Raw genomic sequence first — 19,695 nt, 5'->3', positions numbered from 1 at the left:
AAGTTCAGATGATATAGGACGTGCAGATACTATTTATTAAATCGAAGCATAAAAATATTTGTTACAAAATGGAGTATCATCATCGTTTCATAGCTATTTGAATGCATCAAAATGATATCTACTTGAAAAGACCTTTCCATTTTACTTGGCGGATCAATTGCGAATTTCATCTTCGGGTATTAGAGCAAATTCCAGTAACCACCATTTCTGGCTTCCAAAAGAAAACATAATATACTTAATGTTAGTTTGTTTTAGAATTTAGATTATCAATCAATGATATCTTACTTTATGAAATCAGATTGACACATCGAAAAATTTCAATGTATCATAATATATGTAAACGCGTCGTTTGAAAACCGTTTCATTCGAACAAGTACGGCCGGATACAAATTGGCAAATATATTTCGATTGGGAAGTTGCTGAAGTTGATGGGATTTCCAGTAATTTCCTCCTACGTTAATCACAGGTGACTCCTATCAAAATCTTTATTTTTGCAATCACTACATACCAGTAGCCGATATAGTCATAGTATAACTCACACTTACACGTAGTTCGCTCGCGCCTAGGTACGGTTGAGCCATACATAAACGAAGATAATCATTTAATAATAAGTTTGAGAGTGGCTATCATTGCCCACGTGCCATGGCGCAATATATGATACCGATACTTATGATTGGAAAAGACTAATTATTACTAATAATCAGGTTATAATTACTCAATATTATTCTGTTAATAACAAACTTTTATCATAATATTGATTGCCAAGAGAGCTACGCTAGGTAGTAAACAGACTTGTGTTATAAACTATAGTTAAATAAAATGCGTTGGATTTAAAATAAACGAAAGATGCCTGTGGTGGAGTTAAATAGAAACGAAGCGAATAGTTAACTGGACAGTTTTTTTTTAAGCCAGAAAGAATTAAAATGGGAGGACGTTGATTTAAGCACCCGTATACTCAATGATCCCTGTCCCAATCTTTTAGTGATTATGCTCCTTTATTCAAATGTGCGAATCGTTTCCGAGTACATTAAACGATTACTGAACGATCGGTCACCCAGTGGTCAGTTGTTTTTGCTGATGTATTAGTGCGAAATGAAAATAAGCTCCTAATTACCGATCAAAATGTAGCCTGCAAATGCCACCCGTCAGCAATCTTAAATGTAACGCAAAGCGTTTTTTCCTGTTGCTGGTGCGGAATTTCGCGCTTTTATTATTCTATTGTGAACCGATGGTGTCGCACTTGAAGTGCAAAATCGTAGTTAATCGCGTGAATTTGATGACTTGATAACGTTCTAGATAAATTGTTCACTCATTTAGCTGGGAATTTCTTACATACGGTATAGGGATTGTAATCGTACAACTATACAATGAGACTATGTATAAAGCAAGTTGTTGTTTATTGTGAGAAAGAATAATTTAGTAAATAGATATTAGCTGAAGAAAAGTTTAAACAGAAAATGAATAAAAATTGCTAATGAAAAATAACAGTTTCCGAGCCACACTTTGCTCATTATATTTGCTACAGAAATATACACTTCTTAGTGTTTCATATTTGTTGGTGTGCATTGACTTTAAACTATTACTAGTTGTTGGACAAGTCGCATATCAAAAGTTATTGTAAAACGTTTGTGGAGAGCCACATGTAAACTTTTTTGCACCATCCTATTAATAATAATATTACAGTATTTATGCAAAGATAATGAGGTTAGCTAACGTAGAATTTCTTCTATTAAGTTTAGTTGTGCTGAGAATTAACAAGTACTTGAGAATTTTAAAGAATTTGATGATGTTCACGTTATCTCACCTTGCAATTCCTCTAAGTTCCTTCAAGTATAATTCATGCCAGCTTATATTTGCATATCAAGCATCATTTCCAACGTAGATATACGCGATACAATCGTTGTTGTCGTTCGAGTGTACTGGAATATAACGGATCAGAAGCGGAGGTAATTTGCGTATACGCTCTCATATTTCGCCTACACCGGTCCTTACTTAGATCATTGTCACTTCGACATATGCCCAGCGCGGAACAGGCTTAGAAGCGCGCCTTTTGAAGAATCCATACCAGGCAGTGGTAAGTCTTCTGGACGAAGCTTATTATTCACTCCACGTTTAGTCAATGTTCGTACAAAGAGTTACCAGGAGAGCTCGCCGAAGACGTGCCGTCGTGGTTGGGATGATTTATAGCAGTTATAAACAAGATTTAGGATATTTTGAACCTTGTTATGTAGTGCTTATTTTCAACAAAATCGCTTGTTTTAGTGTTTATGGTTTTCGGACAACAACGACGTACGAATATGCCGAATATCTCCAAATCTGGAAATGTCTGCTGATGGTCTTGTAATTGGCGCGTGAATAGGATAATACATAGTGTGGACTAAACATCGCTAAAACGTTATGACGTCATTTCGGCTACGCAAAGTTGATGTACGGAAATGGTTGAAAAATAAAATTATATTAATTATATTTTATTATCGTCGGCCATCAGAGAAACGTATGCTCGTAAACGCTCGTTTGTTGGATGTATCCTCGATCAACTGAGGATCATATCAGATATTTATATATTATGAATTTTTCGATCATCGGTGATTTTGTTACGTCTTTGGAGTGGGATATTTTTAAATTGTGTAGAGTGCTAATATAGGATATAATTACCATATGTGGGTACATTTTTATCACAGGTAACTGACGTGGGATGGCATCAGTTTGTAATTAATAATTAGTTTTTTATTCTCATTTTTTCATGAAGTTGAGGGAATCTTGTAGGTAGGTCGCACCTCAACTGTTTTCCTCTAATAGCGCACTGCATATTTTGTGTGACAGGTTCAAATAAAAGTGCACATAAATAGTGCGAGGTAATTTGTTTAGTACTATTTAAATTTACGCACCGTGGCAGCTGAAGACACCTTATGCACCGTGTCCCGGTTGTTTGAAAACGTTTTGTCCCAAAAAGATTCCCGCTTCCCATGCGCATGTGGATTAAGTAAGAACAAACCGATGTTCACAATAATTACGATAGAAATGCCCAGCTGCATTGAACAACCCTCCCTAATCTTGGATCATCGCTGCTGGCAGGTGGTAAAGGAATGCTGAAGTATAGACCTCCATATCTAGATGCAAAATACTATTGCTTCAGGGAGAATGTCGGACTAATTTCTCGCTTTAATCCTTTATAATAATATACAATTCTATAATGGAGGTCATTCTGATGATAAAAATGGATACTCGTTTGTTATTAATGTATAGACGTTTGGCAAATGGGGAATTTTGGAATAAAAATTGTAGCGTATTACCCATCAGAGAAGAGAGTTGTAGAAATATCCAGTCTGTTGGATCGACAGTCAAGTGTGGTCTTGAAATCACAAATTAGCCTATCCTAAGGTTGGTTCTAAATAGGGGTCTGAGATAATACTTGAGAAATCAACAGAAGTCATCTTACGATTTAAGGAATTTTTATTATATATGTTACTCTTAAAACATATATACCCATGTTTGGTAGTATCAGAATAGAGGCATGAATTAGTTTGTCAGTATTGGCACGAAATTTCTCAATTAGGCTATGTTTCCAGTAAATATTTTCAATCAAAATTATCTTTTCGTGTGGTCAGATCGGCTGTATTTTCTTACCGAAATGAACATTCTTTTTATTCAATCACGAGATATCATTGTCAGGATTATGTAGCGTTCATCGACGTCTGATACAGATATTTATCATTTTCGAGAAAGTGTTCATGGCGAATCTCTTCTCGCTAGATATCGTATTTAATCAAGGATACTATGTACTAATCACTGAAGAAGATGCCAAAGTCGGCCATGTGATTAATCAGTCATTATCTTCCCTTTCCCGCTATGTTTCTGAACAAAATTTAAAAGAGTGCAGTTAAAAATTTCCATTTTTGACGAACATATTTTGCATATTTCTCTCTTGGTTAGAGAAAATTGGGAATACTTAGCATAGAAACCAAAGCAAATTCCGTCCGCGCCTTCCGTAACTATAATATTTCAGTTGATATACACCATACTTCCTCATATTTTGAAGAAATACAAATGCATTGGCTGGTTGGATAGAGTTCGAATATTTAAATAATGTTCAAAACCAAATGAATATTTTTACGAAATGGTTCGGATAGCATTTTCCGTACAATCAAAATTAGATTAATGAAAACATTTTTTTTTCGTTTTCCGATCGTATGGATCGACCGATTTAAACGTTATTTCCTCAGGAAAAGATGATTCACGACGTGGTAAGACTGTGTGATAAAAATCTGTATTGCGTGAAAAGTTATCACCACAATACTACTATCTTTGTCCCACACCAGACTAAGTCCCTTTATCCAAAAATGAATTGAGCACTTTGTTTTCGGTAACTGGCTGTAAATATTTTTGTAGATTCAAACATTTGTATTCATAACTTGAAAATCAATATCGGCAAGTCGGCTAAAAAATTGTATATCTAATAAGATGTTTTTGGTTATAAATTTTTTAGTATGATCATAACATTTTTATTTATATATTCAGTAAATTATCTTACTTTAAAATAAACCTCAAAAGATTTGAATATTGTCAACACATTAAAAGAAGATTTCTTCTCTACCGATTGGCTGAAAAAAGACGAAACGAGATATTTCTGCGCCAACAAATCAAACTAACAGGCGCGATGAGTGCGGTCGATATAAATTCGGACGTTCTCGGGAGAACACCACAACCCAGAATATGGATTGGACCAGAAACCTTTACTGAAGGTGAGTAATTTTTTTCATTTTTGTATGCAGTTTTTGTAGAAAGACTTTATATAATATATGCTCTAACAGGCAAGCAATGGTACATGTAACGTTCTAGCTAACCTTTTAGATATGGATAAGATAATTCTGTCATCCGCAAATCTGTGGATATTTTCAGTGATAAAATTGCAAATGTTTTGTACTTTCCTATATGGCTTAAAATGTTACTAATATCGTTTGGATTTTCTAGGCAGTGTAATTATATATTTGAGTTGTAGTGTGTGAAGAAGTAGTATTTTCCTCTCTTAAATGGGTGATTGATACTAATACTCGTAGGGCGACGAAGCAGAAATGGGTTAAGGCATTACGCTTCATCGACGAAACCCAACAAAACCACAAAGTAATAGTAACTTTCACTATTCATTTGTTTTTTTGTCGCCCAGTAATGCTGGTATAATGGTGTGATGGTGTCTAGTCAGATAGCAATTAGGCGATGAACATCCTTCAAGATTTCTGTTTTAGAATTACGTACCATCATCTTCGTGTATTACGATCCAAATTAAACAACTGAATAGTTCGATATTAATGAAGGTTAAAATGTAGATTTATCTAACATGTAACCACACAGGATAAAGTTAGTCCAATATTCAAGAAGATATGCATTTGTTGCAACAACAATTGTGGGAAAGGCTCAATAGATACGCGCTTGCTTAGCGTTAGATACGAATGCGCATGGTTAACGACTTTATTGACGTTTCCCCGAGCATAGACTTCCTTGTTTATTTTTGTTACATTGTCCAATCAGCAAAAAGGAAAATATGACGTGAAATGACAATTTTTCCAGCCGCTCAAACACTTCGTATAGACATATATTCAAGCATGGTTGTAAACACTGCCTCGCTTTCGCGGGTTTGCGTGTTATTTGTCAGATTTCAGTTGTGTTTCCAAAAATTAGTTGTAAATGAAGTAATTTAATTGTCATTATGTTTTTTGGTGATCTTTAGTTTAGTTGAAATAATCGAAAATCAGGAAAAGCTGCGATAGACTATGCTAAAATTAGCTATCAGTACCTGTTTGCGGCACCTGGTTGTATATTTTGATAAAAATGGTGGTTTTGATCATGTAACTCAGTTTGTGAGTGCCAACTCTACAAATAACTCCCAAAATAAGCATCCAACATTTTGCAATAATAAAGTACTGTATAGGGAGGATATTTCAGGGGTCAAGCATCGGGGAGACTAAACCACCGTTTAGGAAATTCCCATATTATTTTGGGTGACTATGTTCAGCGAATAACGAATAAATATATATATCATATTTCAGTTATACAGAATATCGTATAAAAATTATTTTGATGTTATTTTAAGTATCTGAATGCATTTATTTAACTCGAGCGATTAATTCAATGCAGATATACAAGAAGGTGAAAATATAGAAGAGCATTACGCAATGTCTTGGACTAAAACGGTATGCACTCAAGATGAGCATATGGGAATATTTGAGGTGATTATGTTTACTTAATTCTGTGAGATGCATAGAGATTTCACTACAAACAAGGCTTTATAATATCAGTTATAATAATAATTTTTGATTTATATTGTTTTTATGCAATATTTCAACTTTTATTATAGAGAGCCTACGGTAAGCGAAAAAATGAATATTAAATTATGTAGTTTCGAATTTTTGACAAAAAATGAAAAAAATTTTCACAAAAAAATTGTAAAAGTTTCTCCACACAATTGATCATTCAAAATATGATATTATCACGGAAATCTCAAACGCTCATTTAGAGCAAATGATAGACAATTTATTTATGTACAATCGTAGTCAGTCAAATTTCGACTGTTAACACATTTTAGATCCAGAGTTAGTATATCTGGAACGGACGAATTGACTACCGTTTTCAATAAAGTTTTATAGTACAATGAAAAGACTGATTCTGAAATGTTTAAAGCGACTCTTATGCGGCAAATTTACCAAGAACGCAAAAGGGCTGATGTGTGAAAAAATAGAATATTTTCTTTTTATATACTGTAAAACATTTATTATTTTATAATTCAGGCTCTAGCGATAACTTTTGGAGTGGCCATCTTTATCACAAACTTCGTTGTTGTTGCTGCTATAAAGAGAGGAGGCAGGAAATTACACAAAGCAACTTTCTACTGTATTTGCAACCTGGCTGTTGCTGACATGTTAGCAGGATTGCTATTACTTTGGGTCTTCGGTCTACAACGGGTAAGCTTAATCGTTTGTTACTTACTCAATGGCAATCGTGGCAGGTGATACAAGCAATGTTTTATTCGTTTATTCTTGAAGAGTAACAAAAACTGATATTTGTGTAGATGCTGAGAAATAAAATAATTTTTATGTTTACAGACAGATTCTCGTTACCATCAAATACTAGTAAATTTTCACAATGTGGCCCATGTAAATCCACTTTGCTTAGTCATCGATATGTCTTTTTTTTTGTATTCGCGTTTCGTGATAAATTTAGTTTTGCACCACATATTGTGAATATTGATGACAGGATGCTTTCAATATGAATGTAGGGATACGCCGTTGCATTTGACTCGATGGGAAGGTGCAGACAATAAACAGTAAAAAGCAGGAAATCGTCTTTGAGTCACTATATTTTACTGAACAAATTTACTCCTTTCTTATTTTAATGATTTTTGAAAGGACATATTTAAAAATTACTACCGAGATCACCCACAGACTTTCATATCCCGGAGTTTTAGTTTTAACTATAATAGCTTCCTGTTATACGATACCGATTTACACCCACTTTTCTGGCAGCAGAGTCTAGATACAAACGAGGACTGTCACGTAATGTGGAAGTGGCCGTCTTTTGCCAATAATGCATTGCGTTTTTATGCATTAGTTGACTCGCTGAAATAGATCAAATTCGTGTTGTCGACTTTCTATTTAACCCCGCAAAATCTTCATACAATATTGCAATTTGCCGCAATATGACAGAGCCTTTTGCATGAGGGGTCATTGCGATCAAAGTTTCATTCAATTTGCGAGGCCAAGATAATATTTCAGAACATCATAAATGCTTTGTACAGCGCTGCTGTAAGCATGAGCTGTCTGCACTTCACCTCCTTTACCCGGTTACGCTTTAAAATCAAGATACGGACGCGTAGGAAAAATCTCGATACACAAGTCAAGGCAAGATTGAGGATTTTAAAAATGACCAAACACAGATTTATAAATATATATATATATAAATAAATCATTTGGATGAATAGCAGATAGCTTGTCACGATTTTTTCCCCTTTTTAATGCTTTTTGAGGCAAATTATTCGCCGTGGGACGCCCATGAGTCACAGCAAGGACACGCTTTCATCCTGGAATAAATCAGCGCCGAGCGGAACCCACTTTAAACAAAATTTATAAATCTTGTTTACACATTAGCTTCACTGCGTTTAAAGTAACATGTCTCAAGTCTTGAACCTCCCAAAATCTGAGACACCGGGGGAAACAAAGGAAGCGATGTATCTTAGGTATACTATTCAGTCGACAAAGAATATTTTCTAATTGAAGATTGAATTGGTTAGTGTTGGTCAATTCAGGAGCTTGGTTAAAGTCATAGCTTGTTTTTAGTTTCTCAATACTTTGATCATAAAATTGAAATCTCTACCATCAACTCTTTTTGATCGAGCAACCGCAGCAAATCTAAAGTCGGTGGAAGGACAGATTTCCAAAACAAACAGAGATGATGGTCATTAAAATCAGTCTTGTAAAACTGTCAAATCAATACTTGTCAACTAAATTTTGTAGCCGTGTAACAATTTCTCGCCGTCACGGACATCAATGAAACATCTATACCAGCTTACCAAAAACAATTGTATTCCCAGACCATATGCCGATTGATCGCATCGTTAAGAGTGCGATAAGAAATCATGGATAACAAAGAACGATAGCGTCATTATACCACAAAAAGGAGTAAACTAAATTTCGTATATTTCAACGTTATGCCGTTGATAAACTTCGTCAAAACTAGGCGTCTATCCATGGCCAATACAAAATTGAAACTTGCTATTATATTAAAAATTAAAAGCAAATTTCCGGACTATAGAGAGTGTCGCGTGGGACTACTGTTAAATTGTACAAATGTTTTCACCACAATGTGAAATTGATAAACCAAATGAATGAGTTATAACCAGTAATGCCATCTCATCAATTATGCGTTAAACGGATAATACCCAGCAGCCTACTTTTAGTAGTCGGCGACGACGTTTCGCTGCGTGGTATGACGTCAACGGCGCCTAAAATATTGTACGCATAAAATATCATGAGCGATATGAGTGACGTGCCCAGTAAGTTTGGTGTCGAGAATTTTTCAAAAATTTTCTTCCAATTATAATTTATTGTATTGTGAATTGTGATAGAACATTTCAAACGAGAAAAATTATGACGTTGTTGAAGCCTTTGATTGCAAATGCCCATGAAAAATAAGTAATCCACGAATAGCACATACGTAAATCATCAATATGTCTTAGGCCAAGGTGCTAAATACAACCGATTCGATTGTCAGAATATAGAAGCAGTTTTTGCAAAAATGTAGTGCAATAACGAAACCATGGAATAGCGCGTTTGATCACACATGCAAAATTTTGATGAACAATTTTGAGTTTTTAGGTTATTCTTCCATTTTCATTCAAATTACCTTTTTTATGCAAATATTCCACAAAAGTCAATTTATTCGTATGTGCAACATCGTTCCCCGCTCCGAATCAGACCTCCAAGTACCGTACTCTTCATCTGTCGTGCAATGAATGCGGTATTTGAAATGTTGTTTTAGTGTGTTTCGTTATCAACAAAATCTGTTTCCTTCGCTTATCCCAACTAATCCACGAAAAAATTTGGGAATGATTGTCAAACTCGGCCGTGAATAACTAATGTTTAGCGTTGGGTTCTGTATGATTAGGAATGTGATAATTGAAATGAACACCAAACAACACCTGTTAACATGGCAAGTACTCACAAATGTGATGGGCGAGTACAAATTCCCGCAATGTGTTTGTACTAAATTGGCTTTGACTTTTTATATCTATGACAATCAACGAAACAAAATCAAATCTATCGGTGAAAGTTTCTTCAGCATAATCGTTCAATGGTCGAGGGAATATTTAGTTTAAACTTAGCATTGAAACGAGATTACTGAACTTTGAATATCCAAGAATACTGGTACCACTATTAAATGGCCCAGACGCGTGCGGTCAAAGTTCGTGATTGAATCTGACAACAGAAAAAATGAGAAAAATTGGTTCAAAACCTTATCGACATTGGATAGATGTATGGTTTTCAATTGCTATTAGAATGACAACCTTTTTAGCGATATTGCGGCATTTGGTACAGTATACACCAAGAGATGTTTTTCAACATTCGTACATGCTTTTGGATGCTACACTCTGTTTAATTGATTGGTCTTATTTTAGCTTTACGCTTCATAGAAAAATGGCATATTCAAAAATCATAATAAATTGAAAACATAAAAATCTCTTTGATCTAAAATGCAGCGCGAAATTGGGGAGATATTGTTTACTTGGCGGCCGAACTTTTTACACCGATACATTACATCAAAGAGAACCAAGAAGTACGTTGGGTAATAATGTGGATATTCAACACATCGATGTATCATAATTATTCTAGCCGATTCCTACGCCCGTATTACGTAAATCTGAATATTAAGATGGATTTTGTATAACGCCATGTCTTACTGCAGACATTTGTAAGCAAATAAAAACCCATGAGTAGAATTCATATGCACTCTTACTTTCTCATTTAGTATGGCCTTACGATGCGAAATAAGATTGATATGAGAAACGGATTCCAAGAGCGTGTATCATACCCCCACCACACCGTCCGCGGTTATCTTTATCAAAAAAATAAAAAGGGCTATGTCTCCCAACAACAGATAAACAGTATTACAAAATCTGTTACACTACAGTCTTTTCCAATCTTCTCTCATTTTAATAGAAACAATGTTTATGCGCCATGTTTTATGTCACTTCTGTGTACACTACTATGATATTAAATGGTTTTTCCCACTGATTTTAGGATTCCACATTTCTGTTTATACTATATTAAGTTAGGATAGGTTATTGCCCCACCTCTACCGCTTATATAAACTCTAACCCGAAAAAAAAACATTAAGTGGGGCGTTGACAGCATGGTTCCGAATTTTCAACAATGGAGAGCAGGAGATTTAATTATTGCTTACAAACTATCATCCAAAATAGTATCATATAATTCAAAATTTTAATTTGATTCCTATTGTCATATTTTACAGGCAGTTCTTCCCTTTCGAACCGCTCAATCTGAATTGGTACAGAAAAGCGTGTGGACATTGACTGTCTGGTCTTCGCTTATGAGTCAAGTTGTCATAGCTGTAGACCGATATCGCCAAGTGACTCGAGGAGCAAAAGGTGACGCATCATATCCTAGAGGTGACAGATGGGGAAATAAGCAGAGAAAGAGGTAGGTTTTGTGGTAGTTAGACAATTATGAGTGAATCCCTCTTTCGATTGTGCGATAGTTGTCTATTGACAATTTTTGTGATTATATATATATATCGTATATATATTTGATAAATAGTCTTTTACTTGACTGACCAATTCATCATACAATACTTTAGCATACTAAACAAAAGATAAAATGACAAAACTTGGAAAATTCCCACCGATAATTTGGAAAAACTTAAGACAAACTTGCTTTTGAGTAACAAATTCGATATCTCTTCGTTGACGGGAACTATAAATTTCTCAAGATCGTTTTACCGTTCACCTGTCGATTTTTCGTCTAGACAACATTTTACTTTCAATGTTTAATAAAGTCGCTAATGACTAGCTTGGGAGTAAATTGTATATAAACTATCCATGTCTGTTTCACGCCATTTCCCAAACGTGGTCGCTAATCCTACAAGAGCATATGAACCGAGACGTGATCTCACGTTAATAAACGAGTTAATTCTGCGCAGACTTTGCGTCAGAAAGGTGCTGGGTCACGTAACCTTAGTCGCATTCAATGTAATGAATAGCAGCTACCAATATCACATTTTGCAATGAAATATGGTGGCGAATGTTGTAAATGCAGCAAATAATAAGCTCATGATTGAGGTATCAAACATAAACCATAAATTATGAAAATTACAATGTATTTGTGGTTTATATTTATATATAAGGGTTCATATTGAAATTGCTTTTATTCATTTTATAATACGCATTGCTTTCCATTTTAATCTCATTTTACTCGGCTGGTTTCATTACTTCTTCTCTAATAATAGAATGTCCTATAAAACCGGATTGTTACCGGAGTTTTTAATTCTGGCCTGTAAACGAAAATTAATGTTATATCGTTATGTATTTGTAATTCATGGCCTTTTCGAAACAAATGATTCGTAAATATGTTTAATTCCTAAAGTACATTTTAGCTCAGGAATAGTATTTTCGGACTGAAGAAATGATTCGTATTTTATAACAATGTTCTATCGAACGTTTTCCAAACTTCAAGGTTTTGCCGCTCATTCCTTATATTGATATTAAATCCTGGCAGCTCTAGCATCGCAACTGGCCATTGCGTAATGAATTCATTTAGTGGAATCCATCGCCTAGCATCTGTCATCCTGGACATTAATTTGCAATTCTCTATTGCATATGTAGGCAATGCTTCGCAACACGAGTACACTGAAATCACACATGATCATTTCATATATGATTAAGACTTGCTAATAGAAATTTCGCCTGTTACAAGTTTGATATATGATGTTTTTTAGTAAAAAGTGATGCACCGTTGGTTGACCTAATTTGGATAAAAAATGTAAGAGATCTATCATTACATAATTAAATCACCCCTTTGAACAAGTGACATTTTAAGATTTTACAGCTCAATACTAATCAAATATCTTTATTACCCAAGCGTTCTAATACTAATTTTTCTTTGGAAGTACTAACCTAGTGTTATTTATTTTAGGAAAACAAAAACTGATGAATTTTTTATTTTAAAATTTTTAAGCAACTAGACAATCTTGAACAAGTCCTAGTGTATTATCGGCTTTGAACGTAAAATTGAATTCATAGGTTTTAAAATTAGATTTTAAAATTAAATAAGCTTAGTATGTCCGTTCAATCCAATTGTTTTGCGATATATTCAGGACAGCTGCTGTTTTATAATTTCAAAATAGCTGCAAAATCCGCGGACCGCAGCATAGACCAAAAACAGTCATTGTGTTCAAATGGTATATTCCAAAAAAATGGATCTAAACAATAAATAACAATTAATTTGCCTATATGAATAGCTTAGCTAGCGATATGATTTCAATACTTTAGCGTTTTGCCCAACCATGAATGACCATAGAATGCTTGTTTTGTCAATAGATCATACCCGCTACAATACAATTTGAAAAAATACGTCAATGTGGGAAGTGAAATGGAAATTGTTTCTCTCTGTTTAGCATCCAACGTGAATTTACCGATTTGTACAATAATTTCAAATTTTATTTCCATTTCTCTATATTTTAGAATGATAATTGCTGGAATCATCATTACTTGGTTGTTCCCAACGGTATCTTACGTTATTCCTGTCATGACAACTTGGAATTGCAGTGGAAATTGCTCGTGCTATTTTAAAAACAACAACACAGACGTTATCTACATGACTTGCCTACCTTTAACGGAATGCTCACAGGTTGGTAGCTATCAAAAATTCTAAATTTCTCCTTTTCCAAACTTTTGAATATATAAAATGAATATACCACTTTTAATAATGAATATGCCACGGAAGTTCTACACTACAAAGCGGTTTCAATAGGAACGAAGCATGCCTAGATGTGTGCATACACTACAGTTGGCCGTATATCCAAGTTTTCATTATATCGTGGTCCTTTCGTGGACCGGAGTGACTCCGACACGGTGGTTGTGATATATTGTATTAGATAATTTGTAAATGTAAACCCGTTTCGGTTTTCAAAGTTTTTATTTTATTTGAACAGTCATAGCTAAAATTAACTTTTCCTTTCAGGAGCCAATTTATACTATTATTTTAAATGTATCCTAATATAGGCTTAATTTTTTCTAACTTGAATCTAATATACATAGCATTCATTCCCATAATAAATCTGATACAATATAAGCAAAATAATCCTAATGATAAGTTTACCAATGCTATTCGAACAAGTGGCTTTAGATATTTCAATTTTAAACAGCATGTGAGACAAATACAAGTTTTGGCATTGACAAGATCTGGTCCTAATAGGACTATCGCCAAGCAGTTGCTTTTCATTCCAAAAAAATCCCCATGGATTTCAAAATCTGAAAATAATGTGTTTAATTGTTGGTTTAAAGTGATTTTGTTAGATACTGCCTTTTAATCAAATTTGTAGGTCTTGTCTCAATTTTGACTCACTGATCTTGTTTGCTATGCTTTTCTAAAATGTTTAATTGAATCACTCTGACAGACTTGTTTTTTTGCAATTAAATTTACGAATGGTTTTCCCCGCAGTTTGTATATTGTTGTTTTGTCTAACTGCAGTAATTTCACAAAATCGGTGGTTTGCTTTCAAATTATATACTTTTTAGATTGTGGTATATACAAATATAGCTGGTTCGAGCTTTTTCTTCTTTCGAGAGTTTTGTTAATGCTCATTTACTGAGGTCGCTGTTAAACGCACAAACAAAAACCCTTTGCTGGTTAGTCAATAGCATGACATAATTGATCGATTTCGTTTTAAAAATCGTACAAAGTTTAACATAGGGCCTACAGAATTAAGCGTATAAATGTTATCTCGATCGCAGCCACGTGCTTGATCGTGTGGCAGTTCAAATTTTCAATAGGGAGAAAAAACTGAGTAATGTTTGTTGTCTGTATGACACATTCTTAATCATGTTTAGTTGAAATCTACCATGAGACTTTTGAAATAACATTTCATGGCAGTGAACACAATTTGACGAATGTCTCTAATTTTTATTTAGGTGTACATAGTTCCCTTCTATAGTAAAACAGTGTCACTCTAAGTTTTTCCCCGTTGGAAATATACATGGGGGATTTAAGTTTAACGACGTCCTTGAAGTTTTATCACGCGACTTTGTGACGACACAATATGATCACATGTAAATTATGATGTAACAAAAAGAATGACTGGTACATTCCCTTGGTTAGTCATCAGGTGAAAAACTTCAGGTGTCTGAACTTCGTACTGATCAGGTATTCCCGAATGAAAAAAAATTGTCTTATGCGAAAATAAATTTTGATACATCCCCTGGTAATTCGAAATTGTGCAATCATTATCATATGACAAAGCACTTTTCAACAGCACAATATCATTTATAAAAAAATATATGAAACGTAAAAGTCACTCAATGAAGTTGAGTAGAACCTTTTTTATCCCTAATATAATTTTTTCGTTTCTTTTCAGGTTAACCCTCCATTCACAAAGGCAAATATGTTGTTTATGAGTCTAGTTCTGCTGTTGCTTCCATTTATTCCTGTTATTCTCTACATCAAAATTTTTATTTTTGTTCGAAAATCATCGAAAAATCTTTACCCGTCAACGAAAAGTAAAAATGGGCACATCGTGGTGTCAGGATCATACACCGATAATGGATGGTTAACTAAAAGAGGTAGGATTCGTTTACTATACTCTAGAATTCTGGAGATTTTTGGTCAATTTGTCCCTATTTACCGGTGCTTTTTTATCAAATTGCAAAGCAGTTTGTAGAATTCTTTATTGGATTATAATTTATTTACTTCCATTTATTTACTTGATCTAGTACAACTCGGAATGGCTTGAAATATAAATAGCCCGAACAGGTGCCAATTATAACTATTTCATTACTAATACCCTTTCCGTCTCCATGATTAGATTTCACATGATAGATTTATTCTTAAATATAGATATTCATTGTGTTTGTCAATATATCATAATGGGCTCTTGAGTTCACCCAAAACGCTCATCAAATTCAGATGATATAAAATCCCGAAAATCAATTTCCTTGTCTATTTAAATGAACAGCACCTAGTAATACTTTATGGCTTTTATAGAAGTTAAATTTAGCACTAGCAGCTGAGTCAATGTTATAATCACCTACCAATATCATTTTCCTCGTTAATTTTACAGGAACTGAGGACAGTCATGCTCACTACTCGAAGGAAGAAAGTAGCGGAAGCAAAACAGAGGCATTCTTATCGCAAGATTTCGACCACGCACTTAACAACGAAAGAACAACAAACGGGCATTCCATCGTCCAAGGGAACTCGAAAAAGTTTTGGCGAAGAGGATTATTGAATGGGAAAAATACTTTCAAATCTCAACAAAATGGTGGAAATGTCCAAGATCCATCTTGTGACGAAATAACCTCCAAGGAGCTCACGACAAAAAAGTCATCGAAGAACAAAAGCGCGTCTTCAAATAATGCTCAGCGTAAACGCAGCCAGAGAAGAGATATGCGTTTGTTACGCACGCTTGTTATAATCTTGGCGCTTTTCGTCATCAGCACGGTACCTCTTGGAATTCTGTTTCTTGTATCAGTAACGGAAACAGACAAGCGGTATGTTAAAGCAGCTAAATATCTTTTGACGCTATCTCTTCTGAATTCATTAATAAACCCATGGGTTTATTTTTGGCGATTTCGTGAGATGAGGGACGCCATTAAACGTCTATTCTGTTCTCCGTGCACAAAACGGAATCGCGCAGGACGTAGAAGAGATGATGAAACTTGCGGATGCTGCAACTTGCCGGGAACTCGAAAAATGTCAATTTTCTCATCAAATCATAGCACAAAGAAAGGTACTTCCTCGAGTTCCAGTAGTGCTTTCTAATTAGCTCATACTTGAAGAAAATATACGATCAGCAGGACTGGTGAGCATTGATTAGGATGGCTAAGGGTAGAAAAATGCCTTGCCCTCCAATCAGAATCCGCTCTATATATATATATAAGACATGAACTATTTCTTCATAGTTTGTTGCTACACTATTTTTTAATGGTATATTTTGGATGAATGGAAATCATGGATTATTTGTGATCATTGTCAACACCATGATCTCCTTTTCTTTGCAGATAATAAGTGGACACAAAAAAATAATACAATGAGGCGTTAGAAACATCGTTGACGACTGACTTTCTATTTCGAATTTTGCTATTGTTACACGTCTTAGTAAACGTCATAGCTTACCCATATTCTTTACCTTAACTATGTTTGTTGTAACGTTGCACCTTTTCCTAATCATTGCACTATTCTGTTTTCAATTTTTTCTGAATGTTTTTGTACGAACAGCCTTATTTTCTAACGTATTTTTTCGTCTTATTTTTTAACTTGCCCACGAATTGCCCTTTGACCGCATAATGACTATTTTCGTCCTTCATGAAAAGTAATTGATAATACTCATTAAAATGTCCAAGCTTGGGTCTTGCCTGAATTTTATGTTTATTTTCCACCTATATATTGCATTTTCGCGCTGACTTCACCGCACTGCCACTGTAAAAAATTGCTTCAATAACGAGATAAATTTAATTGGTCCAAAACTAGTTAGACGATGTGCAATGTTTCATCTACTACAACTTTTTAAATTGACGCTAATAAAGGTATGGACTGACTTTTTTTGTACGCCCAAACGGAATACTTTTGCCTGTAAAAAATGATCTAACGCATGTCGATGTCAATAATGAAATTATCCACTTGTCACCTATCAGAATATTTAAAACAAAATTGAAGATTTGCGTGTTTTGGTTGTTTTACCTACTCAAAGTAGTTTTTTGGCGATTTTGATTTAATATCTTTGGAATAAATCACAATCATTGAAGAAACAGATAATTGGTACATTTCGATTTGCGATTTATTTCGGATTTCCCGACTGTCATATGTTATTTGCGCACAACTTCAGTGAGTATCTCAACCTCGTCATTTATTTGCCTGTACATTGTTGTTTGAGTATTTTGATATTTTTTTTTTATTTCTTCACATTTTCGACATCTTACAGTGGATATTATTTAGTGTTAACTTTAATTTATTTCTTATATTTCGTCTTTGTATTTTAGGTATTTTCTGTGAATAAATTTGATCACCAGTTCATTTAGAGTTTTTGATATTGAAGCATATACGCTTGGGAGATAGCTTGGGTAAATATTTGCAGTGATATCCCAAATAGAATACCTTACCCAAATAATTTACTAAATATTGTCATATCAATCGATTGCGAAAGAATCCGTTAGTAGGATTTGTAATCCACCCCACGATGGATAGCGAGGAGTCCAGCAATCGTCTTGTACATAATTATCCCCGCGTGATTCAAATCTGCAAACCCGCGCAGAGTAATCATAGGTCGTATCCCAACCCATGGGCGTAGCCAGGATTTTTCCAATGGGAGGGTTCAGAAATTTCTAATTGTCAAGATAGACCGCAACAGCAGGCGGGTCCAGCCTGAAAACGTGAGTTTTCAAGAGTCTTGTGGCTCTAAATACCGTTTCAAGCTACGGAAATTTGATATATATCATACGTGTATGACACGGAAAAATGCTTTTTTTTTACATTTCAAAAGGGAGATCCCTACCCTTAAATTGCAACGCTCCTGTTCCAAACGCTTAGCAGGATGCGGCAAACGTGAAGCTGAGTATACACCGTTTTGAATTATGCCAGGTGAGGTGGAATGGAGACTATTAAATTCGAGCCTACTGTAGTTATGCGTGGTCGTTAAAGACCAGGGGAGGATTAATGAAAAGGAGTCGTGAATAGCACTAGTTTATAATTATATTTTGAATTCAACTATGTTTCATGCAAGCAATGAATTTAAGCAAGTTTACAGCAATCCTTTTGGTTTTGCTATAGGCAAACAAGTAGGTTCTAAATAGTATATAGGCAAAAGTCAACTCTTCTTCCTTCATCTCTGCCTGGTTTTACTTTGAAATGCTGAAAAATTTGCTCATGCTTGCTAAACTCGATTCAGCAGATAAAAAAACTCTGCAGGTCTGCAGTTCGCGAAATTGTAGTAAGGGCTTCTATCTCCATTAGACGTAACATTAGAGGCAAACACTACGTAATGGGAAGTAATAGACATAGAAATGTATATTAGGTGTGTTTTAACACAATTCTGTTAGTTTTCGCGGCGCATTTGGTAACTCCCCACTGCAAATCCATTGGGAACTGTTTTATTACACCGTTTTTCTTTATCCCTTTTATTTTCACCCTTTTATGTTTTGGTATTCCGAGAGGCGAGATAAAAAGTGTGAGTGTTCCATGGCCGAAAAAGTTTGGGAAACGCTGTTCTAGCCCGTTAAAATTTGATGTTTATTTCTTTACGTCCATAGATTAAAACATGAACATCCTGGTGTGTAGTAATACTGATTATCATGGTATTCATTTCCGCATGAACTGCAATTCTCTTGATCTATTACGTATGTTATTTCTAACGGCCGGCCCTCGTTTGATGGGAATTCATTCGAAAAAAATAACATTAAGTTGTTAGTTAACGAAATGTGTCACTGTATTTCTATCGAATTGGTATCACAAACAATAATATCTAGCTTGCTAGAATGTATATTTACGTTGTAGCCAATACCAGCTCTACAATTAAGAAATAAACGAAGTAGTTTTATTATTGACACGAGTTATGTTCCTTTGAATGAGAGGTTGGATGATGCAACGAGCCAGTCCATATCCACCAACCAGATATCGAGCACGGGGTCCCTCATGAAATTGCTGTTAGCAAGTACGTATGAACCCCAAATAAAACACCAGGTGGGTTAGATTTTATATATCCAGTATTTATACTTTTGGAACCGAAATGGAATTGTATTACGGTGCGGTGCAGGATATTTCCCTCCAAACTCACGTGCAGTGACCATGTTGGTCGTTCGAAATTCGGACGTTTGATGGTGATGTGACTCTTTTGGAATGGCGAGTTTAACCTTTTTTAGGTTATGATGATGAAGTAATCAAACAATATTAAAATAAAGGCTGTGTGCCACAGTTATTTCGC

The 19,695-nt window shown here is 34.8% G+C and overlaps 1 protein-coding gene across 1 annotated transcript; it reads left to right on the top strand.

Moving 5' to 3' along the window:
• The first annotated feature begins 4,517 nt into the window (after nt 1-4,517).
• LOC120328331 (uncharacterized) lies at nt 4,518-17,792 on the top strand. Its single transcript, XM_039394784.2, has 7 exons — nt 4,518-4,742; nt 6,133-6,224; nt 6,783-6,956; nt 11,020-11,207; nt 13,247-13,412; nt 15,139-15,343; nt 15,841-17,792. Exons 1-7 carry the CDS (start codon nt 4,658-4,660, stop codon nt 16,539-16,541), a joined length of 1,611 nt encoding a protein of 536 aa, XP_039250718.2. The 5' UTR covers nt 4,518-4,657; the 3' UTR covers nt 16,542-17,792.
• Nucleotides 17,793-19,695: the final 1,903 nt, after the last annotated feature.

Source organism: Styela clava, chromosome 7 (assembly GCF_964204865.1).
Source record: "Styela clava chromosome 7, kaStyClav1.hap1.2, whole genome shotgun sequence".
Classification (NCBI taxonomy): domain Eukaryota; kingdom Metazoa; phylum Chordata; class Ascidiacea; order Stolidobranchia; family Styelidae; genus Styela; species Styela clava.
This window is presented reverse-complemented; position numbering and strand designations above follow the sequence as displayed.